Source organism: Schistocerca piceifrons, chromosome 1 (genome assembly GCF_021461385.2).
Source record: "Schistocerca piceifrons isolate TAMUIC-IGC-003096 chromosome 1, iqSchPice1.1, whole genome shotgun sequence".
NCBI classification, from domain to species: domain Eukaryota; kingdom Metazoa; phylum Arthropoda; class Insecta; order Orthoptera; family Acrididae; genus Schistocerca; species Schistocerca piceifrons.
The window spans coordinates 481,851,427-481,866,061 of record NC_060138.1 but is presented as its reverse complement, the minus strand read 5'-3'; the positions used below and the strand labels follow the sequence as shown (position 1 = coordinate 481,866,061).

General features: G+C 39.0%; 1 protein-coding gene across 1 annotated transcript in view; it reads left to right on the top strand.

The window, feature by feature from the left end:
- Positions 1-5,487: 5,487 nt before the first annotated feature.
- The window catches only part of LOC124740009 (dynein axonemal intermediate chain 3-like), a 153,660-nt gene continuing 144,512 nt past the window's right edge, over positions 5,488-14,635 (top strand). The window contains exon 1 of the mRNA XM_047248619.1: positions 5,488-6,707. Within this exon, the coding sequence (XP_047104575.1) occupies positions 5,488-6,707 (1,220 nt within the window). The remainder of the gene's footprint in view (positions 6,708-14,635) is intronic.

The window sequence follows — 14,635 nt, the reverse complement described above, 5'->3', positions numbered from 1 at the left end:
AACCACACTGATATACATATTATTTTCAATTTGTAAAGAAATATTATGGGGTAGGCAAAGGCAACGTCTTATTGGGGCGGGGAATGGTAATGTGGAGGGAGAAAGGGGAGGAGGACACAGAAACATACAGGGGGGAGTGCGAAATGGACAGATAAAGGAGTCAAGAGATGGTGAGTGAGGGGAAAGTTGAGATGGACGACAGAGAGTGAGGGGAGGAAGAGACAGAATAACGTAAGATTGGAATAAATACATGTCTAGCCAGTGTCAGGTACTTCATCTAGTATGAAATAAAATTAAGGCTGTTGTAGTTCAGCCAAGTGAGTTGAAGAAAAATGACTTTCAAAACATGTAGAAAAAAGTTGTGATCGTGTCTCATGTTACATAATACATTTAAGTATAAGCCCATTTGCTGTTATTAACCATCTGTTCACAAAGACAATGCAGCCACATTTCGTCAGGCAATTACAGTGTTACAATTTACGGGTCATTGAGGGTGGCAACAATCTGAAGCAGAGAACATTCTACACGTAGTGGTCCAAATGGTATCGACTTTAACGAAAAGTGCTAGAAAGTCAGTGGTAAACTTCTCGCTTCTTTACTACAGCTAGTCTATTGGAGGTTCATAACACACAATTTACGTGGTTTGCCAGTTAATAAAAAGACCTGGAAAGCTGCGGCCCGAGGTGCCACACCATATTCTTAGTTTTGGCCCTTGAGCAAAAAAGTTTGACGACCACTGATCTAGACCGTTGGCCCTGCAACTACTGAATGGCTGCTGCCTCTCTTGAGGATCCACGCGTTTTTCTGGCCTCTCAACAGATACCCCTCCGTTGTGGTTGCACCTCGCCACCAACGGCAAGGTCCATGGTTCATGGAAGGAGAGTAGGATACTGGTGCAAAAAGGAAAGAAAAAAAGGACAGAAGTAACGTTAGCATGGAATACCTCTGTTGGCAAATACGAGTTATATCCCGAACTTCAACTGATCTATATAGATTAACTGCAATACGGGATACAAATTTAACGTATGTCGGTTTTTTCACCTTCACTAGGGCTAGTACCCTATTTTTCAGTTGACCTATGTAGGTCAGCTGAAGTATTGGATACAATTTTTACAGGTGTTACTTTTTTCGCCTCTGCTACTACTAACATCCTATTATTCAGTTGATACTAGTACTAGTGAAGGCGAAAAGACCAAAATACACGAAATTTGTGTCCCATACTTCAGCTGACCTATATAGGCCAACTGAAAAATTGCATACTAATGCCAATGAAGACGAAAAAATCGACGTACATAACACTGAAATCCTGTACCTTAGGTGAAAAAAAAGTGACATACATGAAATTTGTGTCTCATACTTCTGTTGACTTATACAGGTCAATTGAAATATGAGTTACAATTTTTTTCGCCTTCGATACTAATAGCATCGACTGTAAATCATCGCAGTAGTACTAGTGACGGCGAAAAAACCTGCAACGGTAAAATTTGTATCCCGTACTTCACTTGCCTTGTAAGTCATCTGAAGAGCAGGATATTATCTTCGTAATTCAATACTAGTGTTAGTGCAGGAGAAAAAAAACCGACAACTGAAAAATCTGTATTCTGGAAAAACCCTGCTTCCCGTCTGCCATATTCATAGCAATAGATAAATCCATACCTAAAAAAGAAAATCAAAAAGTAAAAATTGTCCATAATGAAAAACAAGTCTTCTAAAATATCTCAAACTCGCTAAGAATGAACTAGAACAAACAAATTATTTAAATTAATACAGGTGGCAAAAATCGTACACAATTTCTAGCCCTGTCTTTTAAAAACACATTCATTTATTTTAATTTATAATGATGACACCTCGCCACAGAAGATAACGGTTATTATCTATGGCCCAAAAATAAAGACATTAATATCTATGAGTAGACCATGACGTCATTGGTCAAAGCCGACAGTATAGACCATAGATAATACAGACCGCGCACGCACCAATCTCTTGACGTGTTGACTTCAGAAACCAACATCTTCGTCACGTGACTCTGGGAGCAAGCTAAACTCGTTGCAGCAAACCGAACTCTGTCATTACAAAGTGGGGCTGACAGTTTTTCTCATTTATACCTGAAGTCAAGCACACACTTTAACAATAAAATGACTTGTATTGCTACTATTCTCTGTGCAATAGTACAGTTAACTTAGTTTTTCCGAAATTCCTAATATTAATGCCATGGCTATCGTTATTACACGTGACCATTCAAAAAGTATTGACAATTCTTCTCACGAAACACAGAATTACAGTTATTCGGTGAATGCCTGTTTTCATTACACTGTCAGTCTTAATTCACCACTTCCACAGGATTATAAGACGAACTATATGTTTGACAGGCAGCATTAATTTTCTGACAGTTCCTCAACAATACGTATGAAATATTTCATTACGGTTTTATAAGGAATTAAATCAGTTTATATCTATAATGTCCGTTTCTCTCATAATAAGCGTTTATATTTTATGACTTCTGCTTAATCCAGTACAGAAAGCAAAATAGTGGACATAATTTATTAGAAAATATAGTAGAGAATTACTGTAGTGAGTGAGATATTAACGTTCTCTCATTTTAAAACGTTAGTTTTTCATCGAGTTTTACAATTAAGGATTAACATGCATTCTAACTTTCCGCTTATGGAAATATCTCTGCGAGTATTTTAAAGTAATTCACTTTCACAACCGAGATTTTCGTCGGTTTACCTAATCAGCAGGATATAAAACAAGACTTATCTGAGCATATGTGAAGGTCAATAGTTCTGCTTCTAGTAAAAAAGCGTAACATTTGATCTGTAACACAGATATCATAAAATGTCCGCCGTGAATGCGTAATGACATACTCGGCTTCGTGCCCCGAGTCACATGACTTAGATGTTGGTTCCAGTAAAATGACGTCATGCGCAGTCTGGGTTATCCGTGGGCTATGGGCGACGGGTTGTATTCCTTTGCTCAGTTGACCCAGCATTTTAATACTCTCACTTGTGGGAGGCATCTCCTTTGATCTTACGCCGATACTTCCAGGTTTCCTACAGCTATCGTTATCTGGATTGGGTGGAGAGTCGCATAATTTAAAAACCCTTGTGTGCACCTCAGGCACAGTCAGCTATGTAAGTAGCAGTCTCTAATGAGTAGTGCACACCTGACCCATTTACAGGGGTTGCTTTCAACTGAAACGGCAAAGGGTCTCGAAAACAGCTGGAAAAGAGATGTAAGATTCATTGGCAGTGTCCTCAAAGCGTCTAGGAAACGTTGTAATTCTGTCAAGACCACAATGTATTCTTCCACCCTCTCGTCTTCTTTAACGTCAGCGAACTTGAGGAACATGACTGTGTTTGTCAGAATGTGTCCCTTCTACAAAGCGATTTTCTTTATAAACATATCCACATCAAATAAGAAAGAAGTTATCTTGCAGTATCTTACTGTGGACAGTGTGCAGTCAAGTACACTTAAAATGCGCAGTCTGCAATCCATTTCGGATGTTCTAATTTTCATTCCTGCACTCTTTTATCCTTCACAAATTCAAAAATAGCTAGTTTTGAATCGAAAAATCGTTCCAGACTTGCCCCCTCACTTAACTAAAGTACTTTGCAGCAATACGAGCATATGAAGTCTTCATACTCCTCGTTCAGTTCCATTGAAAACAGTTGCAATGGATAATGGAACAATGCATGCGGCTTCAGAAATGTACCTCCAATTTCTTCACGTGCTCCATGCCTTCAAATTTAGCACAAAGTGTTTCTTGATTTACAGAACAACGAATCCCATCTGTCGACCGTTGTAACTTTTTGGTCTTTCATTGTCAACTAAATGTTTAAATTCTTTCTGCATGGTATTGTAATGCCATTCACGGCCAAGATGGAGTATTCGTCGCTTACGCAAACTGACAGTTCCCATCCTCTCTTCTGTCATTCCCATTCATGTTAAAGGATTCAGTTCGACAGACTGCCTCTTTTTGTGCAAACAACCACTGGACCAGTGAACGTCCTTCATACCACCGAGCAAACAGCGAAGAGTAAACTGCGCTGCCGGCACTGCTGTACAGAACTCAAGAGATTTGGGCCGACCGAAAAATGACGCTTCGAAATGCAAAATGAATGTCATGCTGTTCCAGAAACATCCGGGAAGGACCGAGCAACGCCAAATGACAGGCCAGGTTCTTGCCCTCCCGCGGCCGGTACACGCTGCGCGTGTGAACTTGGCCACGCTCTAGCCGACCCTGTATTACGGTAAACGAGCAGATCTTTTTCATTTCCCTAGATTAATATTAATTTTAACTTCGTAGCGAACAAATTGAAACTGTGTACGAGTTCTAAATTTCCGTTAGTAACTTTTCGGATCAACATTTGCTTTCAAGTCCCACACAAATGGTATCACGAGTACCGACTAAGACCACACCCACCATCCTCATCATCGTCACAACACCATCACCACTGGGACTCGTGGTCCCATACTTTACCATCCTTGATGATGACAGAAGCAAGTAGTAATTGTCTAAACGGTCAACCATGGCAGATCACATTCTAAGCCGACCGACGCATACAATGTCCCCGTCAATGTAAGCAGCTGTCAATCAGCGATGAGCAAACTAAGTTAATACTAGTTCTAAGTGTACATCAGATTAGATACCTTGTTCTTTCCATAAACCCATAGTAAGGAGATGGAACATGAGAGAAAAGCATAACCGTATGTAGAATATGTTATTAATACAAATTTAATGTTCATTTTCCGAATCTCTATTGAAGTGGTAAAAAATAATTGTTACAACCGTATAAACATACACCGTTTGAAAGAAAGGAAATGATATATTTCCTAACCTATTCTAACGAAGTATCATCAATAATCTGCGACGTGTATTTATACGGATGGAATTGCTATGATTAAGGAGTGAAGAAATCAACTGTTACACAACACTATACTTTGTTGGTCGCTAATCTTTTTATTTTTGCTAGCAATTATTGAAAATATGTGTTTCTCTGAACCAAAGTTGCCCTTAGCACGGCAACATTAACAGTCTTGTGTTGATCAACACAATCAGCGAAAAGAAAAAGAAAACGGTTTACCTATGGCGGGTGTTGCCGCTTCAGTGGTCTGTTTTACGTGTGTTCGAATGTACTGGCTCGTTTAAACTGAAGTATTCGAGAGATGATGATGGACTCCTTGCAGTATGAGAGACGTTAGTTGGAAAGTGGTATATCTTTCTACAAAACAGCTTCATATTGTTTCTAGGTGCTAGATAAAGGAAAGATTTTGGTAGCGAATTGTTAACTGTGACACCAGTGAAGGAAGAATAAAATTTCACAAAAGCATACGGCAGAGCAAAAACGAATTAGTACAGTACGTGTACATTTAGTTGTAAGTTCCAAGAGATACTTAAAGAATAACGCAAAGAATAAAGAAAGACATAAGAGAAGAGCAATTATCAAGAGCAGTTTTCTTTAGCTCATACAGTTTCAGTGGGAAATGCCAAAAAAGGGGAAAGGTAAGAAAGACGTAACTGAAGATGGGAAAGGTGAATCCACTGAAAAGAAGAAGCATGTATCCCTTAAATCCGAGACGGAAATGGAAATGGAAGAGGACGAAGAGGAAGGCCCACCCATGGCTATTGAAGGTATCGTGCGCCTTTGCCTGCCGTTGGAAATTCAAACCGTGCTAGAATGCGTTATAGGAGAACAATGCACTCTGGACTCGCCTTGGGTGGAAGTGCGAAAAGCTGCAATCCAAGAAAACATTGGAACCCTTAAGGCGGAGTCACCGTTCTACGACAGCAGAATTGCAATTACCACTTACCCCGGAGATAGGATGTTCATCGGGTGGGATGTGTTAGAAGAAGCAGAAAACCAATTTCTACTGTGCTTGACGAAAGAGGCTCGAGAAGAGATTCTTGAAGTGTTGGAGCAAAAGAGAATAGCTGTAGAGGAGCGCTTGGGGAACGCCGTCTTGAAGAGTATCAAGGAATGGAAGTCACTCGGAACGGAAACATTCTTAGAAGAGGCTGCTATACAGGACACGAGACCAAAACTGAAGACAAAAATGTTTACAGAACGGGACATAGACAAATCACAGGCACCCACCGATTTTGAAGACGAAGGTGGCGACGGGGAAGACGACTTCAGTTTCAGGTTCTTCCCCAAAGAACATTTGAAATCACAACGTATCGCGAGGAAAAGGTACGATAACTTCTGTCAGGCGAGTCCTCCTGTGACTAACCGAGAGGCACAGACGTACACTGCCATTCCGAGACACACCTGGTCACAGTATGAGTACACAGTGGACGTAGGAGCGGGGACGTTACAAGAAGAAGTCGTAGAAAAGCTTGAAGGCTACTTGAGTTCGGTGATGGACAATGTAGAGAGTCAACTCACTTACAACGCCGTCCTAGACTTGTACTGCGACGACTACGGCAGGATTGGCGTTGGGGCTCAAGACTATGAGGTTCGCGAGAAAGTCGTTTTCGACGAGTACGAGAACTTCATCGATGTGCAGCACTGCAAGGAGAGGGTGGTGACGTCAGTGGCGTGGCACCCGACACTTACTGGCACAGTCGCTGTCTCCTACGCGGAGCACACACGCTTCACTTTCTACGAGAGGTTTGCGTCTAAGGGTCTGGAGCAGATGAACAGGGAGGTCAAGAATAGGTTCTATGGCAACAACCTTGTTTTGCTCTGGAGCTTCACAGACAAGTACGTTGATCTGATTTTTGCATTACTCTATAATTTATGTAGCACAAAGTCCATATCTTTGGGTCAAGTGCAAGGTTCGATTCCACCCTTGTGCTTTGACAAGAGTTTACGTTGAGAAGGATCTATGCGGCCTGTTATTAAATGTTATCTGTGTTTATCTTAGTTACTAATGATGTTTGTAAACTAATCTGTTTATTCCGAATATATGGTGATGTAAGATGGTGTAGTTTGGGTGGAACCTGAGAGCAGACATTCAATTATCGATTTAGAAACTAGTAGCGATTACGCTTTTTTTCTCGGAAATATTTGGCTGTTTCTTGCTGTATTTGTCACGATTTCTGAGGGTAAGGTTAGGCAGGAACATAAGAGCACAAGTGAAATTGTCACGAGTGAAATGATTACCTGTTGTAATTAACATGGTGTTTCTTACAATTATTTTTCTATTTTTGTTATGTGGCAAGTTTTAGAGAGAAATAGTAATGTTAGTTTTAGTTTTGGATTTTACAAACATTTGTCAGCTTTTTGTGAATGTGATGTCGTTGAGACACTGCGTATATGAAATCGAGGGGTCGTGTTATTGTGGCTGGTGGTTCACTCTTTTGGTGAATGTTCGACTTTGTGATGTTGCTTATACTAATGGTATAGCTGATAGGATCGAGCCTCTGGTATTTGCTTCCTTTCGGTTTTTGACCTGGTTTTCGTTTGCAGTGAAATTTCATTTTTTCGCATATATTTCTTTCGATTTATTTCGGAGGAATTTTTGTATTATTTTTCGATTATGTGTTTGTTTTGTGGTTGTGTGTCTGGCATCGCTATTTTCGTGTGAGTTACTTAGATCAAGCGAAAATTCGAATCCAGTTGTGTTTTTTATTGGATTTTGGTTTATTCTGGAGGAAGTTCTGTGTGTTAATCACTTTTAGATTATGACGTCGTTTTGGAGTGTGTGTGTTAGGTATCGCGGGTCAACTGAAGACCGGGATACAACCCGTCGGCTTTGATCAATGAGGTCATATGTTACTAATAGATATTGATGTCTTTACTTTAGAGCCGTAGATAATAAATCGGTTGTCTGCTGGGAATAAGGGCCATCGTTGTAAGCTGAAATAAATGAGTGTGTTTTTAAAAGTTAGCACTAGACATTGCGTGAAATTTTTTTTCGTTTGAGTTGATTTAAATAATTGGATGTTTCCAATTCATTCGGTATTTAATTTCATTCTTATTGAGTGTGAGATGATTTGGGAGAATAGTTTTTCATGTATAAGAATTTTTAACTTTTGATTTTCATTTGTAGGAATGAATTTATCTATTCCCATGAATATGGAAGACTTAAAGCAGGCTTTGTGCGTAGACATGATGGCAACCATTCGATTTTTGCAAATGTGTGGTCTTCTTGCTGATTACGTTCGATGCCGTGAGTGCGGCGAACATGTACTCATGATAAATTTGTCGGCTCGTCGTACTCACGACTTATTCATATGGAAGTGTAGCAAGGATCGACTGTGGTGCTCAATTAGACGAAGAACATGGTTTGAGAAATCGAAGCTGGCCTTGAAGGATATAATAAAAATTACATACTGTTGTTGTTTGAGGTATCCTGTGTTGTTGTGTGCGCATGAATGTCGTGTGAGTGAGCGTACCGTTTTAGATTGGTATTCATTTCGTAGGGAAGTTTGTGGGGAATATATAAAATATAGGAGGCCTTTGGAGGGGGCGGGGGGGGGGGGGGGGCGGATGGTATAGCCGAAAACGATGAGTCTCAATTTGGCAAAACCAGGTACAACAAGGAGGAAACTGCGGCGGCATTATAGATATAGTGGGATGTAATTTCGGTTCCTAATCGAACGAAGAAAATGTTGATGAAATTAATTGAAGATCATGTTGCAGAGGGTTCTGCAGTTTTTCCGAAGTTTCATATACGGATTTGGGGAATAGGGGTTTTCACAATCCTGACGTCAATCATAATACTGAATTCAGATCTTCATCAACTGGGGATTGTACCAACAGTATAGAAGGTTATTGGTCAGCCATAAAATTTGTTGCAGGGAGAGAGAAACGACGCATTTCGAGACCACAGAGCCATTAAGATGAATATTCATGGAGGCGTAGAGTACCCGATACATATTTCCCGTTTTCGTGTTTCCTTAAACGTGTTGGGCAAATGCGTTCTCCAAAATTTGTTAGTTAATTTCAGGTTGGAATGGGGTGGGGGGTGGGGGGGGGGGGTAACTGATAATTAAGGAAAACGATGAGTTCGGTCGCGATGGTAAAAATATTGATTTGGATTTTCTGGGGTTGATCTATCATTCTTCATTTGTTTTGTTAGGTAATTTTCTTCTGTGGATATTTCTTTAATTATTTTACCTCATTTCGTTGATGTGGACTCTGGGTTTATATATTTGTATGTAAGTGTGTATGTGTTTTTTTGCGATGTTGCGTTTCTTATGTATGTGATTTTCCTTGACGTCTTTAAAGGCGAGCTTTGGTTTTTTGTGGAGGATTTTGCTTTTGGTAAGTTAAGTCTTTTATTTTTATGTTTTACTGAATTTGTCTATTTTGATGTATTTTTTGTCGTATTATATTGTTCTGCGTTAAGTATGGGTTCGTCAGCTGAAGTACGGAATACAAATTTTGCAATTGTTGTTCTTTTTTCCTTTTGTAGTATTAGTGTCACTACGATTTTTTTGAGTTTATACTAGCGCTACTGAAGGCGAAAAAACCGACATACCTAAGAATCGTATCCCGTACTTCAGTCGACGTTTGCAGGTCAACTGAAGTACGGGATATTGTTGTACTATCTAGACGAAAAAAGCGACATATGTAACACTACTATCATTTACCTATATATGTCAACTGAAGAATAGGATACTAATGCTAACGAGAACGGAGATATCGACGAACGTTTAATTTGTATCCCGTTCTGCAGCTAACCTGTACAGATCGACTGATGTTCGAGATATAACTTACATATATGTCAACTGAGGTATTCCATGCTAACGCTACTTCTATCCCTTTTTTCTTTATTTTTTACAAAAGCACTAGGACTCAAACAAGTGATATCCTTAACGTTACGTTCGAAATAATAATGCACTTGACATATGTCTACCATCTGTTTTCTCTCTCCTGCATTCCTTTGTTTATAAACACTCGTCTTTGCTGTTAAATCTGTGTAATAAATCATCTCTCGCAATTCTGACGGCATTGGTCAAAGCTGAGAGGTTGTATCCCGTTGTTCAGTAGTACCGATCTTCGTTTGACCTATATAGGTCAAGGGAATTGTTTGGTTACAATTTTTTGTGTACCGTACTGCACGTCACAAACTTGAAGCCAATGTCCGCCACCTTATCTAGCCCGAAATATTAGGTCCACTGCATTCATACCCTCATAGCTCACCGTGGTGACACTGCCTTGCGACGCTACTCTATGTCGTATTACTAGAGCAAATACGCATTCGAGAACAGAAAAACGTTCGAAACTGCCTTCCTGACACTATGTTATTTATGTACGCTCTATAATTTTTAATATTCAGAACAGTTGTTGCGCGCGCGCGGCAGAAATAACAAGAAGCAACTGTAAACAGTAGTCTGCTAACGTTTTGGACTACTTAAAATAGCGGCAGTCCCAGCCCACTCTGGCTTCAAAACAACGTATAGCGTGTGTTTGTGGTGCCACCTCCCTTCTTTTTTTACCTCCATTGTGTACTGTATATTTTTGTTCCGTTTATTTTAGAGAAATTAGTATGCATGACTTTTCGGTCTTTTGGTTCCTTTGGAATGATCTTAGCTTTATTAGACTTTTTTTAGTTTGTCCCAGCCCAAAATCCCTTATTCACGCGCTTGTCCCGTTGATATCATTTTATTACTTTATTGAAATACTTACGGGTTTTTAATACTTGTTTTCGACCGAAATGTCCTATCTTGAGACCGCCATCTTGAAGAACGTAACGGCCTGTCATTGCTGTCTTTATAACTCTTGTAAACTATTCTCGTTACTCGAAATATGACATCATGGATCTTTGTATATAAGCAAGTGCACGTAGATATTGGCAAAGCTAAGGGCCAGATTTACTGATGTCAGACCCTAGGCCAGAAACTTTTCACCGCCGCCTCCTCCACACTTGCCCACCCCCATCTCTTATTTATTTCTGCTTTCGAAATTATTCGTTTCCATATTCTTTTGTTGTCCTACAGAATTAAGCGTCCATATTACAGAGAATCTAATCAATAAATGTTTTGCCTTTTATACACTGTGTCCTATTTCTCTTAACCGTCACAATTTTTTGTGCAGAAGCGAAATAAATTGTTCATTATGAAAAGCAATACGTCTTTTTTAAATAGCACCCTGTTGTACCTTTCATTCGGTGAAAGACCTGTTCAGAAACGTATCACAGTGTACCATTCACGTAACACGACGCTACTAAAAAACATCTCGAAACTGATTTTTAATTTCCGGTAATTTTCAAGAAAAATTGTACATCGGAGTCGCGATTTACCTCCGAGCGATATATGTTGAATACGCGACTCTCGAGGAGGCAAATAGGGATACTGTTTTCTGCGCTGACAACGGAACGTCGTATAACGTTGTTAATAGTGATGACTGAAACCGGTATACTGTCGAATTCGAATGGTCTCACAGAGTGGAAGTTAATTCCGCGATTGTGTAGTGTAGACAATTGTTTACAGTTTTCTTGAGAGTATTGTCACAATGACTGTCATGGGGAGAAGTGTGCGACGAACACTTAGAGGGCCGCCCCTGTTGACATCTCTTTTCAGTTGCACTACACAAAATGCAAGAACAGAACTTCCATGATTTGATATCTCCAAATTCACCATCGAGTGAGTGTCAGTATAGCGTCGTGATGGGTAAAAGAATACACGTTACAAGCCACTGCGTCTGAAATGCTGTTGGCGATTACAACGGTTTTAGGGGTCTACTAAATAAAAATGTGTAACTAGGGCCTCCCGTCGGGTAGACCGTTCGCCGGGTGCAAGTCTTTCGATTTGACGCCACTTCGGCGACTTGCGCGTCGATGGGGATGAAATGATAATGATTAGGACAACACAACACCCAGTCCCTGAGTGGAGAAAATCTCAGACCCAGCCGGGAATTGAACTCGGGCCATTAGGATTGACATTCTGTCGCGCTGAGCACTTTTTTTTATAAAAACATTTATTAAAATAACAATGTTACACATTCCAAATACATACTAACCATGTACACATGTTATGCATGAAATGATTTAAACAAAAACAGTTTGATCATCGCAATTATGCTGATGTTAAAAAAATACAACAGTAGATTGTGTTACTGACTAAATTACCAGAAATAATTAAGTTAAACATCAAGAAAAGTTTTTTTAAAGACATCAAACTTCAAAATGAAGAAATAAAAATTGCACTTTGAATTACATGTGCTTCGATCTTCGCAGAAACAGAAATAGCTCTTTATGAAGGATAGCAGCAAGCTGGTGGGATAATTTTTAATATATTAATGTACACAAGGAAATCGTCTCTGTGAGAGAGAGGTTAAGGGTAGAAACCAGTCTTTAACCTTCTCAGCCTAGTCAGACTAGCTATGAGCATTTCACACAAATGTATGGAAGTCACCAAATACAGAATATGGAAGATTTATGCCCATCGCGCATAAAACAATTTGATAATCATATTAAACAATTTCTGAAATACTTGAGAATGGCGGAAAGGAGATATTATAAAGTTGACTAGCCTTCCAACTACACTTTCTGGACATTAACAGAATGTTAAGTATCTGAAGTGATCAGACCTATATAATAAGTCTTTCACTGCAAAACTGACTTAGACATCACAGTGCTAAAATGAACAGGGCAATGTGCCAGCAATTGAATATTATATTATATCAGATAGAATCATATGGTTTTAACCAATCGATAACGACATTTCCATAAAAAACTGTCAATTTCCAGGTTTCTAATCTAAACCAATAATGCAGCATTAATGTTTTGTGTTTTGACACTATTATACGCACAATCTGACTGTCACATAAGTTCTGTACATTAGCTTATAAAATTTCAAAAACTACTCTCTGAAGTAGTAAAAGCACACACCAAAAATATACAGTAAAATTTTAAATAATATCCTTAAAATAACTATAATACATCACTGTCAACACAGTCTTCTTTTTATTATTAACCAATGCCCATTCTTTCAAATATAATTTTTAACATATTACCAAACTTTTTCTTGTGATTCGAATACCTTCTAATTTTGTGGAATTCACACAGCATGTGTTGCTTGAACTCTATGGTACTGTCAGATCATAATTTGTTAAGGACGTAATTATCAAAATTACCCAGCAACCAGTACACAGCGTTATTTTCTGTCTCTGGGAAATAACGTGCTTCAGGCCTGTGTATCAATGACAGCGATATATACTCAGGGATGTCCTTGTAATCAGAGCTATTTGCTCCCGGATCCACTTCCATCTATTCATGTGACCACTTAAGTATATCTATGAATTATTGTGTCAATTAGATGGCATTGTTGACATAAATTTGTTTCACAGAGTCCAATTGCGTACAGTCTTTCATTGGTGCTAACTATGTTGTTAACTGTCTTGTACCATAATGTTTGTATATTAGACGCGAGCACATTAGAACTAATGTTTTTCCAAATATCAGTCCACTCAATGTTTGGAAACTGTCGTTCTATTTTGTTCCTTCCTTCGCTTTTCTTTCGTTCCTGCATTATGGCTCTTGATGTTAAGTGTCGTGACTGCCTGAATTCGACACTTACATAACTAAACTCAACATAGAAAATCCTCACATGCTGTAAACGACTGTTGATATTCTGCACGTCAATCGGGGGAAGCAGGCTTCGAGGTTAAATGATCTCGAAAAGTTGGCTGGTTAGGCTTTCTCGCGAGTCTCTTATTAAATTAACTTTCCTTTGATAAAAAGTGCAGAGGCTTTATCCGTTACATCAATTAATCCTAGTCCACCAGTTTTAGGATCTAAAGTGGCTACTTTAACAGGTACTCTGAACACTTCACATCTCCACAAAAAGTTGGTGATTTTGGACATTATTCTCCTTGCTATCATTCTCGGTATTAGAAACAGCTGGGCAGTATAATAAGCTTTAGCAAGGATGCATGAGCTGATATAATTTGTTCTTTGAACTTGGTTCATATATCGAGTTAAATTCTCTATAATGGCTCCTTGCACTTTATCTGCTGCAACTTTCCAATTTAAAGCCGTCATTTTCATGGGGCATGCTGTTAGAGTGATCCCAAGTGTTTTATGTTGTCGGACTAATTTTGTCAACTCGACGCTGATATTATCAAAACCTCTGAAGTTTAACATCCTACTTTTTTTTCGTTTGCATGGGCTCAGATGCTCTACAGTACGAATCAATCACTGTTACTAGTGTGATTGCCTCGTCATTGTTCTTTATAATGACCCATATATCGTCAGCATAGGCTCTTATAACTCTTTTATTTCCTGATAATGTTAAGTCTTTTGATCTAGCATGGACATGTCGGAGGAAAGGTTCCAGCGAAATGGCGAAGAGCGACATGGACAGAGGACTTCCTTGAGGAACACCTCGTTGTATTTGCATCGGCCTGGATTGTTGACAATTCACCGTTATTTTAGAATTTATTCCAGTTGCTATGTTCTTAATCAACTGTATAACCCTATCGTTGAAACCTATTTTCTTCAATGTCTGTAGAAGATATTCATGATTTACTACATCGAACGCTTTATAAAAATCTAAAAAAAATAAGGCACACTTTACGTTTGTTACAGAAGTTATCGCAGTGATATCCCTGAATTATGCTAGATTTTGAAATATGGTTCTGCCTTGCGCGCATTTCTGATGTTGACTAATAATTTTATCTGTAAGGCATGAAATTCTCTTGTTTACTATTCTAGCTATTAATATATAATCAAAATTCAG